Source organism: Ahaetulla prasina, chromosome 2, assembly GCF_028640845.1.
Source record: "Ahaetulla prasina isolate Xishuangbanna chromosome 2, ASM2864084v1, whole genome shotgun sequence".
In the NCBI taxonomy this organism is placed as follows: Eukaryota; Metazoa; Chordata; class Lepidosauria; order Squamata; family Colubridae; genus Ahaetulla; species Ahaetulla prasina.
In genome coordinates, this window is record NC_080540.1 from 232983341 (window position 1) to 232995440 (window position 12100).

The 12100-nt window shown below is 38.9% G+C and overlaps 1 protein-coding gene across 4 annotated transcripts in view; it reads right to left on the minus strand.

Moving 5' to 3' along the window:
* PRUNE2 (prune homolog 2 with BCH domain) overlaps positions 1-11865 on the minus strand; it is a 124494-nt gene extending 112629 nt beyond the window's left edge. For all 4 annotated transcript variants that reach the window (XM_058166501.1, XM_058166500.1, XM_058166499.1 and 1 more), the window contains exon 1: positions 11678-11865. In XM_058166501.1, coding sequence (XP_058022484.1) covers positions 11678-11713 — 36 coding nt within the window. In that variant the 5' untranslated portion in view covers positions 11714-11865. The remainder of the gene's footprint in view (positions 1-11677) is intronic.
* Positions 11866-12100: the final 235 nt, after the last annotated feature.

Consider the following 12100-nt stretch of genomic DNA (forward strand, 5'->3'; position numbering starts at 1 on the left):
CTTCCCACATACCCATCACATTAGCTTTTGAAGCTTACTGGACCTCATCTTAGGAATATGTTCCTGGGCCACACAGTGGCAACTGGAATACATCCGTCATTTTGTCCTACCTCCTTGTGGGTGGAATGAAAATGGTGGGCAACAACGAACTGTTTCATTTTTATGCCTTAACAAGTGCTGAAGAAACTGTGCAAATCTTGTTAAGGCAGCAAAACTAAGCAGTTTGTCTCTGGGCTATGGGATGGTGATTCAAACGTGGCCACTATTTGTGGGTTGGGCATAGCTGGCCAGTTCTGGAACCACGCCCTGCAGTTATGCAAAGCCACTGGGTGAGATAATCCATCATCACAGCTTGAGATATCTTCAGTATGCTCAACTCTGTATTTCTACTCTAATGATCCAAGTGATGTTATTGCTGCCTTCTCATGATGCCTGGAGACCATGGGGCCTTGGATGATGGAAAAACAGGCTCCGACTGAACCTTAGCAAGACCGAATGGCTTTGTATGCATGGAACCCCAAGATGTGGGATTTTGACATCTTTAGTCCTGGATGGGGTGGCACTATCCTAGACAGATACAGTCTGCTTCTTAGGAGTTCTTCTCAATGAATCCAAGAGCAGGTGGCAGTTGTGGCTAGGAGACCCTTTGCACAACTTCAGATTGAGCACCAGTTGTGGCCTCTCCTGGATCAAGAGTCCCTGTGCTCAGGCATTCAAACCCTATTCAACTTGTATTTGGACTATTGCAACTCACTCTACATGGGGCTATTCTCGAAAAGCATTTGGAAACTATAGGTAGTGCAAAGTGCAATGGCTTGGAAAGTTTTTGGAGTCCCAAGAGTGGCCCACGTCACATTACTGCTCCGTGACTGCCGGTTTGCCTCTGGGTGCAATTCAGTGGTGAAATGTAAAATTTGTTACTACCGGTTCTGTGGGTGTGGCTTAGGGAGGTTAATGTGACTGGGTGGGCATGGCTAAGTTTTTTTTTAAATTTTTAAAAGCATTTTTACTTTTAAAAGCATTTTCGGCCGAAGCGGTTGTAAAAAATGCTTTTAAAAGGTTCTGACTATCCCAGCTGAGTTGCCTGATCGTCAGAGGCTTTTGTTTTCTTTTAAAAGCATTTTTTTGCCTTTAAAAGAAAAAAAGCCTCTGACAATCAGGTAACTCAACTGGGATCATCAGAACCTTTTAAAAACATTTTTTACAACGTCTTTGGCCGAAGAGGTTGTAGAAAAAATGCTTTTAAAAGATTCTGGCGATCCCAGCTGAGTTGCCTGATCGTCAGAACCTTTTAAAAGCATTTTTACAACCTCTTCGGTTGAAGAGATTGTAGATAAAATGCTTTTAAAAGGCTCTAATGATCCCAGCTGAGCCGTGTGATCATCAGAGGCTTTTTTTTTTCCTTTAAAAGCATTTTTCCGGCAAAAAAATGTTTTTAAATGTAATAAAAAAAAACCTGATGATCAGCTGAGCATGGGGGGGGCCAGGGATTTTTGCTACCGGTTCTCTGAACCACCAGCCACCTTTGCTACGGGATTGGGCGATCTGGTCCGAACCGGGAGCATTTCACCCCTGGTGCAATTCAAGGTGTTGGTAATCACTTTTAATTCATCGGACTTCTGGTTGATGTCACGATGCTATCGGCCATGAATTCATGCCAAATCCCTTTGTTGGAGGGCCCCATAAGGGGCTAAAATCACCCTGTAGGGATGATGAAGAGTGCAGGGGAACCCTGCAAGTCACAGAGAGCAGCAGCTCTCCTGCTTGATACAGGACTAATTCCCTTCATCCAACAATGAGGAGGAGAGGCAGCCATTATGGCTGCCATTACACTGGGGCAGCCAAAGAAACAAAGACTGTGCTGGAGCAGTGTGTGAACAGTTGTCTGGAACTGGGTGAGGTGTCTTTTTTTTTCATTTAAAAACTAGCCCAAAGAAAATTAACTCTGGAAAAGGGACTCTGAAGAGTTAATTTAAGTGGCGAACAATTATAGAGAGAGAAATCATAGATCCGAAAGAAAAGGAAAGGATATTAAGAAGAAAATGTAATACTTTTAAAACACAGTAAGACTGGATCTCTAATTTTTATTGGCAATAAGGCATTTTAAAATGCTGGAATTACTTGTCAGAACTTTGACTATTTGTTTGAATAAATACAAATGGAACTTGTTAGAATCTATGCAGTGTTAAGTTAAACGGAAGGTGCCCTCTACTGGTGAATGGAATACATTACATCTCTACAATTCAGAAAAATACTGATAAAACAGAGGAGAAAGTGGAAATAACACCTGGAGCACTGCTGTGCTATCTATTGCTTTATACTTATCTATTCTATGACTACTGAAGCTCTGAAATTGAAAATACAGAAGACATCTAAGTAAAGTGACTTTTAAATATCAGGAATTATGATTGAACTTATAGTGGGGACTTAAGGAAGCATTTGGAAATTTTCCTGAATTACCTAAAAAGAGCTAAATTGACTAACTGTGGGACATAAAGAACCATATTACTGTATTTCCAGAGGAGCAATATCAGCACTGAGTAAATAGTTTCCAGATTGACTTTCTGAGGGCAAAATAATTGAGACTCTGGGGCAGTGATAGAACATTGACAGATTACTGAGCAATATTTGGATTTATCAAAAAAAGAAGGCAAGATGTTTCAGCAGGGGGAAATAAGTGGGTTGTAAAAAGAATTGGTGGCAATGTTTCAAAGCATTCATGATACTATGACAACGAATCACAGGGAGATAATGAACTTAATGAATAACATAAATGGGAAATTAGAAACTGCTCCACAAGAGATAATGAATAATTATCAAAAAGCCCAGGAAATAAAGGAGACAATGGAGATACCAGGGGAAAAGGCAGAACTAAATAAACAAACAGAACAAGAATATAAGAGGGAGAAGATAATAAAAGCTTATGAAGCAATTCAGGGAAAATACATGCTAAAAGGCCAAAAATGATACTGGATAAACAGAAAGATATCTTTGAAAAGAAAATGGAGACTTGGGCAGATCCTCTGGAGGCTTGGCAGTGAAAGATAGTAGAGATGGAAGAAATATCTAAGCTAACCAGGAAAGAGGTAGACAGAGATGAAGACCAAAGGGAGGAATTTGGGAGGCAAGTTAAAAAACAAATAAGAATCGAAATATTAAAACAGGCAAAAGATGATGGATAGAGGAAATGTTTTGTAACACAAGATTGTGCTGATCAATTGGCCCACATCTTCACCCATATCTTCAATAAATCACTAGAGATGTGCTATGTTCCTCCTTGCTTCAAACGCTCTACCATCATCCCAGTGCCGAAGAAGCCCACCATCAAGGAACTGAATGACTACAGACCAGATGTGTTAACATCTGTAGTCATGAAAACCTTTGAAAGACTAGTGCTTTCCTACTTGAAACCATCACGGATCCGCTGTTAGACCCTATGCAATTTGTATACCGAGCAAATAGATCAACAGATGATGCTGTTAATATGGCTCTGCACTACATCCTACAACATCTTGAATCTCCAAAGACCTATGCAAGGGTCCTCTTTGTAGACTTTAGTTCAGCATTCAATACCATCATTCCAGACACACTTCTAACTAAGCTAAACCAGCTACAGGTACCTGAACAGACTTGTAAGTGGATCACAAACTTCCTAACAAACAGGAAGCAGAAGGTGAAGCTAAGCAGGATCACATCAGATACCTGTACAATTAGCACAGGGGCCCCCCAAGGCTGTGTGCTCTCCCCATTTCTCTTCTCTTGTATACCAATGACTGCATCTCCAATGATCCATCTGTTAAACTACTGAAATTCGCAGATGACACAACAGTGATTGGTCTCATTCGAGACAATGATGAATCTGCATATAGATGAGAGGCTGAACGACTAGCCTTGTGGTGCGACCGGAACAATCTGGAACTGAACACACTCAAAACTGTAGAAATGGTGGTAGACTTTAGGAGAAACCCTTCCATACTTCCACCTCTCACAATACTAGACAACACAGTATCAACAGTAGAAACATTTAAATTTCTAGGTTCTATCATATCGCAAGATCTAAAATGGACATCAAAAACATCATCAACAAAGGACAACAAAGAATGTTCTTTCTGCGCCAACTCAGAAAGCTCAAACTGGCCAAGGAGCTGCTGATCCAGTTCTACAGAGGAATTATTGAGTCTGTCATTTGCACTTCTATAACTGTCTGGTTCAGTTCTGCAACCCAACAAGAAAGACACAGACTTCAGAGGATAATTAGAACTGCAGAAAAAATAATTGCTACCAACCTGCCTTCCATTGAGGACCTGTATACTGCACGAATCAAGAAGAGGGCCGTGAAAATATTTGCAGATCCCTCACATCCTGGACATAAACTGTTTCAACTCCTACCCTCAAAACAATGCTATAGAGCATTGCACACCAGAACAATTAGACACAAGAACAGTTTTTTCCCGAAGGCCATCACTCTGCTAAACAAATAATTCCCTCAACACTGTCAAACTATTTAATAAATCTGCACTACTATTAATCTTCTCATCGTTCCCATCACCAATCTCTTTCCACTTATGACTCTATGACTGTAACTTTGTTGCTGGTAATCCTTGTGGTTTATATTGATTGTTCCTGATTGCTTATTTGTGCCCTGTGATTATCATTAAGTATTGTATCATTAAGTGTTAAATTGTACCCTATGACCATCATTTGTGTTGTAAAAGTTGTACCTTGATGGAGGTATCTTTTATGTACACTGAGAGCATATGCTCCAAGGCAAATTCCTTGTGTGTCCAATCACACTTGGCCAATAAATTCTATTCTATTCTATTCTATTCTCTAGGAACTAGAATAGAGGCAGAGACAAGAAATAGGGGAAATATTATTATGCGTATTTTTATATAATATATTAAAAGTAATAGCTAGACACAAAGATTAAAGATGGTGATACTATGTATGGTCTAATGATACTGTTATTGTTATTAGAATGTTGAACAATTAAATAATGAAGGCTTATATTTTAATACAAATATGTATAAGAATATTATTACAATTACATAAGTATGATTTAAATAACAAATAATATTAATGCTATTATTACTACCTGTATTCAAATGAATGATACCCAGATGCCTCACTATTCATATATTGATATTGATGTATGTTCAAAAAATAAAAAAAATAAAAAAATAAAGCCATTCATGGCTTGGGTCCAGGTAATTTGAGGGACCATCTCATCCTAATGGGATTGGCCTGCCTCACCCATGCCAGCAGGGCAGGCCTGCTGTGGGCCCCATTGGCCAGGGTATTCTGTGGGTGGGTTCCAGCAGAATTTTGCTCCTACCCTTTAGAACATCCTGCCCTGCCAGAGTGAAGTCGTAAAAGGGCCGTGGTAGCTCAGGCTGTAAAGAAGCCTGTTATTAGAACACAGCAGCCTGCAATTACTGCAGGTTCAAGCCCGGCCCAAGGTTGACTCAGCTTTCCATCCTTTGTAAGGTAGGTAAAATGAGGACCCAGATTGTTGGGGGGGCAATAAGTTGACTTTGTAAATATACAAATAGAATGAGACTATTGCCTTATACACTGTAAGCCGCCCTGAGTCTTCGAAGAAGGGCGGGATATAAATGTAAATTTAAAAAAAAATTTAAAAATTAAAAAAAAAAAGTCGGCTGCAACTGTCCTGACCTTCCACAAAAGTTTAAAGACATGGTTCTGCCAGTTGGCTTGGGGATGTAATGGGGGTGGGTGGGAGAATTTGCATTGGGGATGATTGACAGATTAATAACAGATTCCACCTCCCCGCTTCCTCTCATCCTACTCCCTTCGTCCCTATCTTTTAGTTCGAGTTAAGCAATTATATTTTTGTTATACTTTGTTCATATTTTGTATGGCTTTTATATAATTTTATCTTTTTAATATTGTAAGCCACCCATAGTTACCCAGTGGTAAAATGGGAGGCCCATAAATTTAATAAACAAAACAATAAAATAAGAAGAAACAAGCCATTTCAATGCTCTGGAAGGCTTGGGACTCTTCAAAGGGTGAGTAGGTGGATATTTGGCCTGGTAAAGCAGGATTCAGACCTAAGGACTCAGAGCACTAGTGGGACCCAAGGGGTGGGAAGCAGAGCACAGGGCATCTCAGGAGGTGGAGGAGACCTTAGGCAGGCCAGGACAGACAGATCTGGGCCTGTGCTAGGTCTCTAAGGGCCTTCCGCATCCCAAGACACCCAAGCTTCACTTAACAACCCACATGTTCATTTAACAATTCATTGGGGCAGCAGGGATGGGGGAGTTGTTAGACACTTCACCTAATGACCAATGCAACAGGCCACCATAACTGGCAGGCTTCATTATGGTCACATCTCAAGGAGTACCTGTACAGACCATAATATAACAGATAGTATCAGTGTCATGATTCCCAGTGTTTTTTATATGGTCCAAATCTCTCAGGCACACTAAATCTCACAAGATTTAGTCACTTGCTAGCTATGGCTCTTCGTCTTTTATAATATTGGATATTATTTATTTATAGATTCATTTGGTTAACATGCCCACATACAAAGTAATCAGCATTCTTGTTAAATATCAGGTGGCCTTGTTTTATCAATGTAAGCTACTTAAGAGTCAGTGAAATTGTGTGGCATACCAATTTTTATTAATTAATTAATTAATTAATTTTATTTATTTATTTTGTCAAACACAACAATATATATAAGTATAATCATGAAATAACCACACAATACAACCAAAGGGAACATTAGGACAGGAACGGTAGGCATGCTGGTGTTCGTATGTGTGCCCCTTACAGACCTCTTAGGAATGGGGTGAGGTCAACAGTAGACAGTCTTTGGTTAACATTTTGGGGATTTTGGGATGAGACCACGGAGTCAGGTAGTGCATTCCAGGCATTAACAATTCTGTTACTGAAGTCATATTTTCTACAATCAAGATTGGAGCAGTTCACTTTAAGTTCACTCTATTGTACTTGGATATTGTTATGGTTGAAGCTGAAGAAGTCTTCGACAGGAAGGACATTGTAGCAGATGATTTTATGAGTTATGCTCAGGTCATGCCGAAGGCGGCGTAGTTCTAAATTTTCTAAATCCAGAATTTCAAGTCTGGTGGCATAAGGTATTTTGTTGCGATCAGAGGAGTGGAGGACTCTTCTTGTAAAATAATACATGCTCAATTGTATTAATGTCCGAAATGAAGTGTGGGTTCCAGACAGGCGAGCTGTAATTGAGAATTGGTCTAGCGAATGTTTTGTATGCTCTGTTTAGTAGTGTTATCTTTCCGGAGAAGAAGCTACGCAAGATTAGGTTTACAACTCTTAATGCCTTTTTGGCAATGTAATTGCAGTGGGCTTTGGCTCTTAGATCATTTGATATGAGAACTCCAAGGTCTTTGATGGAGTGAGGATTATCTACAAGTCATGTCCATCAAGCTTATATTTAGTGTTCTGATTCTTTTTTCCAATGTGTAAGACAGAACATTTGTTGGTTGAGATTTGTAGTTGCCAATTTTTTGAACATTCCAACACAAAGTCAAGGTCTTTTTGAAAGGTAGCAGCATTATTGGTAGTGTTAATTAGTTTAACATTATCAGCAAAGAGAACACAATTACTTATAATATGGTCACATATGGTCAATAGAACGCTGCCTTGGGGACATTGGTATTAACAGGAGCAGGATTTGGACCACTTGTTGCCTGTTTGGACCACTTGTTGTCTGTTTGACAGGAATGCAGTTGTCCAATTATGGAGGGGTCTGGAGATGCCGTAGGATTTAAGTTTTAGAAGTTTGTCATGTACCACTGACTCAAAGGCTTTACAGAAGTCTATGTAAATTGCATCTATTGCTTTGCCCTGATCAAGATTTGTAGTCCATATGTTTTTGCAGTGAAGAAGTTGTAGATTACAGGATAATTTTTTTCTGAAACCAAATTGTTTATTAGAGAGTAGGTTGTTTGTTTCTAGGTGGAGGGTGATGGATTGGTTGATGATTGATTCCATTACTTTGCAGGTGATGCAGCATAAAGAAATCGGTCTGTAATTTTCAACTAGGCTGGGGTCTCCTTTTTTGAAGACAAGGATGACCGTGGCTAGTGACCATAGATTGGGAAGGGAGCTGGTCCTGAAGGATTTTTCAAAGATTATACTTAGGGGTTCTGCTATAACAGTGGAAAGCTTTTTTAAGAAGTATGCACATAGACCGTCAGGTCCAATAGATAGAGATGGTTTCAGTCTGCGTAGCGCCTTTTCAACATTATCTTCTGTGAAATCTATTTGTGTTAGATCGTTGTAATCATTATTGGTACGACTGGGGAATGTTGGGTATGAGCCATTACTGTTAACAAAGACTGAGCCGAAGAATGTGTTAAAGAGGTTTGCTTTAATTGTTTCATCATTGCATTTTTTACTGTTAGATCCTTTTAGGGGTAGGATGGATCGCGAGTCTTTAAGTTTGTTGTTTACAAAATTATAGAAAGCACAATTGGATTTTGTGCACAGAAGGTCTTCTTGTTTGATGTGGTAATTGGTGCATTCAATCCTTAAGGTAAAGGTAAAGATTCCTCTCACACATACGTGCTAGTCATTGCCGACTCTAGGGGGCGGTGCTCATCTCTGTTTCAAAGCCGAAGAGCCAGCGCTGTCCGAAGACGTATCTGTGGTCATGTGGCCGGCATGATTCAATGCCAAAGGCGCACGGAACGCTGTTACCTTCCCACCAAAGATGGTCCCTATTTTTACGTGCTTTCGAAACTGCTAGGTTGGCAGAAGCTGGGACAAGTAACGGGAGCTCACCCTGTTACATGGCAGCACTAGGGATTCGAACCGCTGACCTGCCGACCTTTCGATCGACAAGCTCAACGTCCTAGCCCCTGAGCCACCGTGTCCCTTTTATTCAATCCTTATTTGGTGGCATATATTTTTGTAGCGGTTTTTAAAGTTAGCTACAGAGCCAGTTTTGTTTTTTTGCCAGAGGGAATTTTTTTGGGATTGGAGCTTTTTTATTGCTATGGGTAATTTGTTTTTTCTGATTTTGGTGGTGATTTGTGGTACATATAGTTTAATGACTCTATTGACTTCAAGCAGGAAAACACTATAGTAGTCTTCAGCAGTGATATAGTTAGAGAATAGAATTTGCCAGTCAAGAGATGAGAGGTTGGTATCTTTAAGATCATAGTTGGCTTTTTTGAAGTTGTAGTTTGGTATACCATTATTATGGAGATTTTTATAAGGGTATATAAGGGTATATATATATATATATATATTGGTAACAAATATATAGAGCATAATGTTGTTCATTGGTTCCTGGCATCAAAAATATTGTTAATCCATGCTGTAAAAGATTATTTACATATGCATACTTAAAAATTGCCAATTTGAATTTTCCCACAAAGAAGCAAATAAATTTTTCACAGTTGCTTCTTCCCTCTGTGAAATTCTTACCGCAGGCAAATTCATCTGGTACTATATTGTTTTTCTGTTTGACGTTGGGAGATGTCTATACTCTTCGTTCATGCTTTGAATAATTAAACCCTGATTTTATTTGGCTACTTTTAGGTTTTATTCATTATATTAATATTTATAATTATAATATATACAGTGGATTCCCCAGCTGACTGACTCCCTGGGCCCTGAAGATAAGCAGGCAATGGTATCAATAGTATCAAATGAGATATCACTATGTACTTCTAGCATTGTAAACCAAAGTAAGAACTTTTAAAACATTAAAAAAGGCAGCTGCAAATAATTCAGGTCCTGTTGCCGCAAATCAGTCACTAAGAATTGAGTTTAATTCAAGGGCATCTTTACCTTTCGTTTGAAAAAAAACAACCTTACTATATCTTACAAAGTAAGCCATTAATTATGAAAGCTTTTGCTTCAATCAATAAATGCTCTTCTGTAATTCCATTGCACTTTTTGACTCCTTGCTGAACAAACAAATTCAGAAACTCGTCTGGAATTTGTCCTTTAGCATGATTTGCTTACCGGTACTTAAGAATCTATAGTGATTGTATTTTATATTCACTTTTGTTAGCAATCCCAAAGGGAACCTTATAATATATATTAGCCATGTTTGAAAAATGATAAAATATTTCAGCTACGCACAAAATGATACAAGTGCAGCAAGTATACATGGTAAGTCAAGGACAGCCCTACAATTTCCCATTCAGGCTACTTCTACTAATATAACTAAGTCATCATCAAATGTGCTGATTTGTGCCACCTTCCAATTCTCATCTAAGGTTAGCATGGGAAGACTGGTGTTTAGAATAGAATAGAATAGAATAGAATTTTATTGGCCAAGTGTGATTGGACACACAAGGAATTAGCCAGGGGAAATTAGCAAGATAAGATCTTAAGAGAACTTTAAAAATGGAATTCAACATTCTTAATGTTCAATTCCTGCTACAATGGCATAATGTTAATTTTATACTTTGAGTGCTTGTGTTCTGGTTCTAGAGTAAAAAGAAAGTCCTCAATTATTCATGCTTTCTGTGCTTTGTCATCAGCTTTTGCTCTATTTTGCTTTGAAGAAAATTTAAGCAAAAGCTGAGGTTTAAAAAAAGAGGTATAACACTGAATATTATTCTATTAAGAAATCTTATCTAGGACTTTTTCAAATAACTGATATCTGTTTAAAGATATTTAAAAATACAAAAATAAAATATTTGGTAAAAAAAACCCACATAAGTCTGGAGATGGCATATTATGCCATTAACTACATTTGGAATGCATATTATTGAAGATAAATGTAATATTGCTTATGGTGTTATTTGGAGATATTTATTTTAATGCATTTGAATGAAGTCTAAGAGTAATTTTATTTCAAGTGGAATGGATTCTGATTAATGACCATATGCTAAAAAAGTTTTAAACATAACTTTAAATGTTAGATGACATGCTAAAATGAAGCAGCTCGTGGCTTCTGCCCTTATGTATTATCAACTGAACTTTCCTTAGAAATATTACAGAACCAGATACTGATTTGCACAGCTTGATTGTGCCAAAATTACATTTGGTTCATATCAACAGTTATTTTAAGTTAAAGTGATCTCAGTGGTGGTGAATTTGTTTTGTTACTCTGATGTTTCATAATATGACATTGATTGAACTTCCATCTTTTCACTTATTGCTGTTTACTTCCATAATTTTAACCCACAGAATCAAAAAGGGTTCCATGCACTGTTGTAGACTATTGAACAGATTATCCTGGGCACATTTTCCCAAGAGTATACTTAACTTAGTACAGTGGAACTCTTTTCTGAATAAACATGGATTAAATTATCTTACAAACCATAAGGTTTCATTTCTGTGGTTGACTAAAATGATAGACAGAGAAGCTTGCCAGTTCCTTGGGATTCCTTCTAACTACAGACCAAGTTCTTCAAATGAGTGGGTGAGAATTCAGCTATTTGTTGTGTGTTTTTAAAAAAATGGTCTAGACGCTTGAGAAGTAATGGATTCCATTAATAACACAGGAGTTGCAAAATGCAACATTCTGGTGTCATTGTTAAGTATTTCATATTATTATTCAAAATGCTGATTCATACAAGCTCATCTGGATGTCTTCCAAAACTTTTTAAAAAACGTGCAGGAAAGTGTAGCAAAACAAGCTGGCATGGTAAAAAAAAAAAAAAAGTCTTTCCAAGATACCCTCTTTTTCTGCAGAACTTACCAGCTTTGTTTTGGTGCGTTGCAAAAAGTCATCCATGGTGTTTGTTTGGCCTGCGGGTTCTGTTCAGCCAGGGCAAAGTCCCATGCCAGAGCTCCGCACTGCTTCTGTAGGGCGGCTCCTTGCCTCCCCAGCATCGACTGTCCCGCTGCCTTGGCTTCTGCCTCTTCCGCCGCGCGGCTGCTATACGTCTTCCCCACAGATCGGCGCTGCCGGTGGACTCCTCTGCCTATTTAGGCAACAAAGTGGATTCGGGTCCCCGGGCATGGGAGGGGGCGAGGGGTGGGTGGGAAGAGTTTACATGATTCCACAGGCCGACCGAGCGCTTCCACCAATGGCAGAGACTCTCGGGCGGGCTGACGTCACGCGGACAATTGCTGCAACCATGGACAGCGCCCAAAAGTGAGGCGAAATACAAGATGCGGA